Genomic DNA, 1,380 nt, shown 5'->3' with positions numbered 1-1,380 from the left:
TGTTTGTTTGAAAGCTGAAAATAACTAGATCTCATTTTTCTCAAAGTAGGAGATGAGGTTGAAGAGTTAAAACCCATCATACTTTACGCCATACTTTACAGTAAAGGTTGAAGCCCTTCTATACATACATAGATGCAACAATGCCGAAAAATGGTCCTTTATGCATCCTAGGCCAAATGTACTGAGATATTCTTTCCCTATACTGTTCAGAAACTGTAAGTTTCTGCTCTAGGCATTCTATTAATTGCATTAAAAATTCTATTAATTTTCTTATTCAGAAAGCAATTTTTGCTGGTGTTAAACACACAATATAACTCATTCTAGAGGACACCAGATACTTGAAAGTAGATGGGCTAAACAGAAGAATCTACTGGATTTAATCTTTGTGTAATTTTCAGTTATATGAGTCTTGAAACATACCTATGATTCTAACTTACTTTTTATTTTCAATTTTAACTTGGAAAAATATTTTTCTTGGGGGTAGATGATCTGTATTGCTCTCCAAAAATTAAGTAGCGGGAAAAAAGAAGAGGAGATGGGAACTCACCCACCTCTCAACCCCACCCACCTACCTATTTCACATAATGATTCAAAAGGAGACCAGAGGAAAGGATTTAAACTAAGGCTCTTTTGGTAACATTCTGATCCTTTGGCAAGCCGATCTGTCTTGCTGTGGAGAGAAACAAGTAGATTAAATAAGCTACAAACCCCAAAACTTTTATCATAAACTTTTAGTGCAAAAAATTAGGTAAAAGTTACAGAAGTTCGGAGAGCACTCTTTGTGATGCTTCTCTAAATTACCAATTTCTCCTATCTGCTAATCTCCAAATCAAGTGAAAGCAAATGGAACACAAATCAAAAGAAATGCTTACAAAATAAACTATCATTGCCTTCTTGAATATTATTATTACTTTAAACTTCCTGTCAGATACTAGAGTTATTGAGGGAGATGTGAAAAACATCCAAATTCTTCAGTATTATCCTTTTTTTTTTTAAGCTGTATTTTTATTGACACATAAATAATTGTACACATTTATGGGTACAATGTGATGTTTTGATACATGTATACATTGTATAATTATTCAAATTAGGGTAATTTAAAAAAAATTATACTTTAAGTTCTAGGGTACATGTGCACAACGTGCAGGTTTGTTACATATGTATACTTGTGCAATGTTGGTGTGCTGCACCCATCAACTCGTCATCAACATTAGGTATATTTCCTAATGCTATCCCTCCCCTCTACCCTCTCCCCACAATAGGACCCGTGTGTGATGCTCCCCTTCCTGTGTCCAAGTGATCTCATTGTTCAGTTCCCACCTGTGAGTGAGAACATGCAGTGTTTGGTTTTCTGTTCTTGCGATAGTTTGCTGAGAATGA

At 34.8% G+C, this 1,380-nt stretch overlaps 1 protein-coding gene across 1 annotated transcript in view; it reads right to left on the bottom strand.

The window, feature by feature from the left end:
• The window catches only part of CDC27 (cell division cycle 27), a 77,924-nt gene that overhangs the window by 45,584 nt on the left and 30,960 nt on the right, over positions 1-1,380 (bottom strand). Inside the window, exon 4 of the mRNA XM_011962568.1 lies at positions 565-691. Within this exon, the coding sequence (XP_011817958.1) occupies positions 565-691 (127 nt within the window). The remainder of the gene's footprint in view (positions 1-564; positions 692-1,380) is intronic.

The sequence above is a fragment of the Colobus angolensis genome, unplaced genomic scaffold (genome assembly GCF_000951035.1).
Source record: "Colobus angolensis palliatus isolate OR3802 unplaced genomic scaffold, Cang.pa_1.0 Scaffold597, whole genome shotgun sequence".
NCBI classification, from domain to species: domain Eukaryota; kingdom Metazoa; phylum Chordata; class Mammalia; order Primates; family Cercopithecidae; genus Colobus; species Colobus angolensis.
Note: the sequence above shows the minus strand (reverse complement) of the source record. Positions and strands in the feature narration are given on the sequence as shown.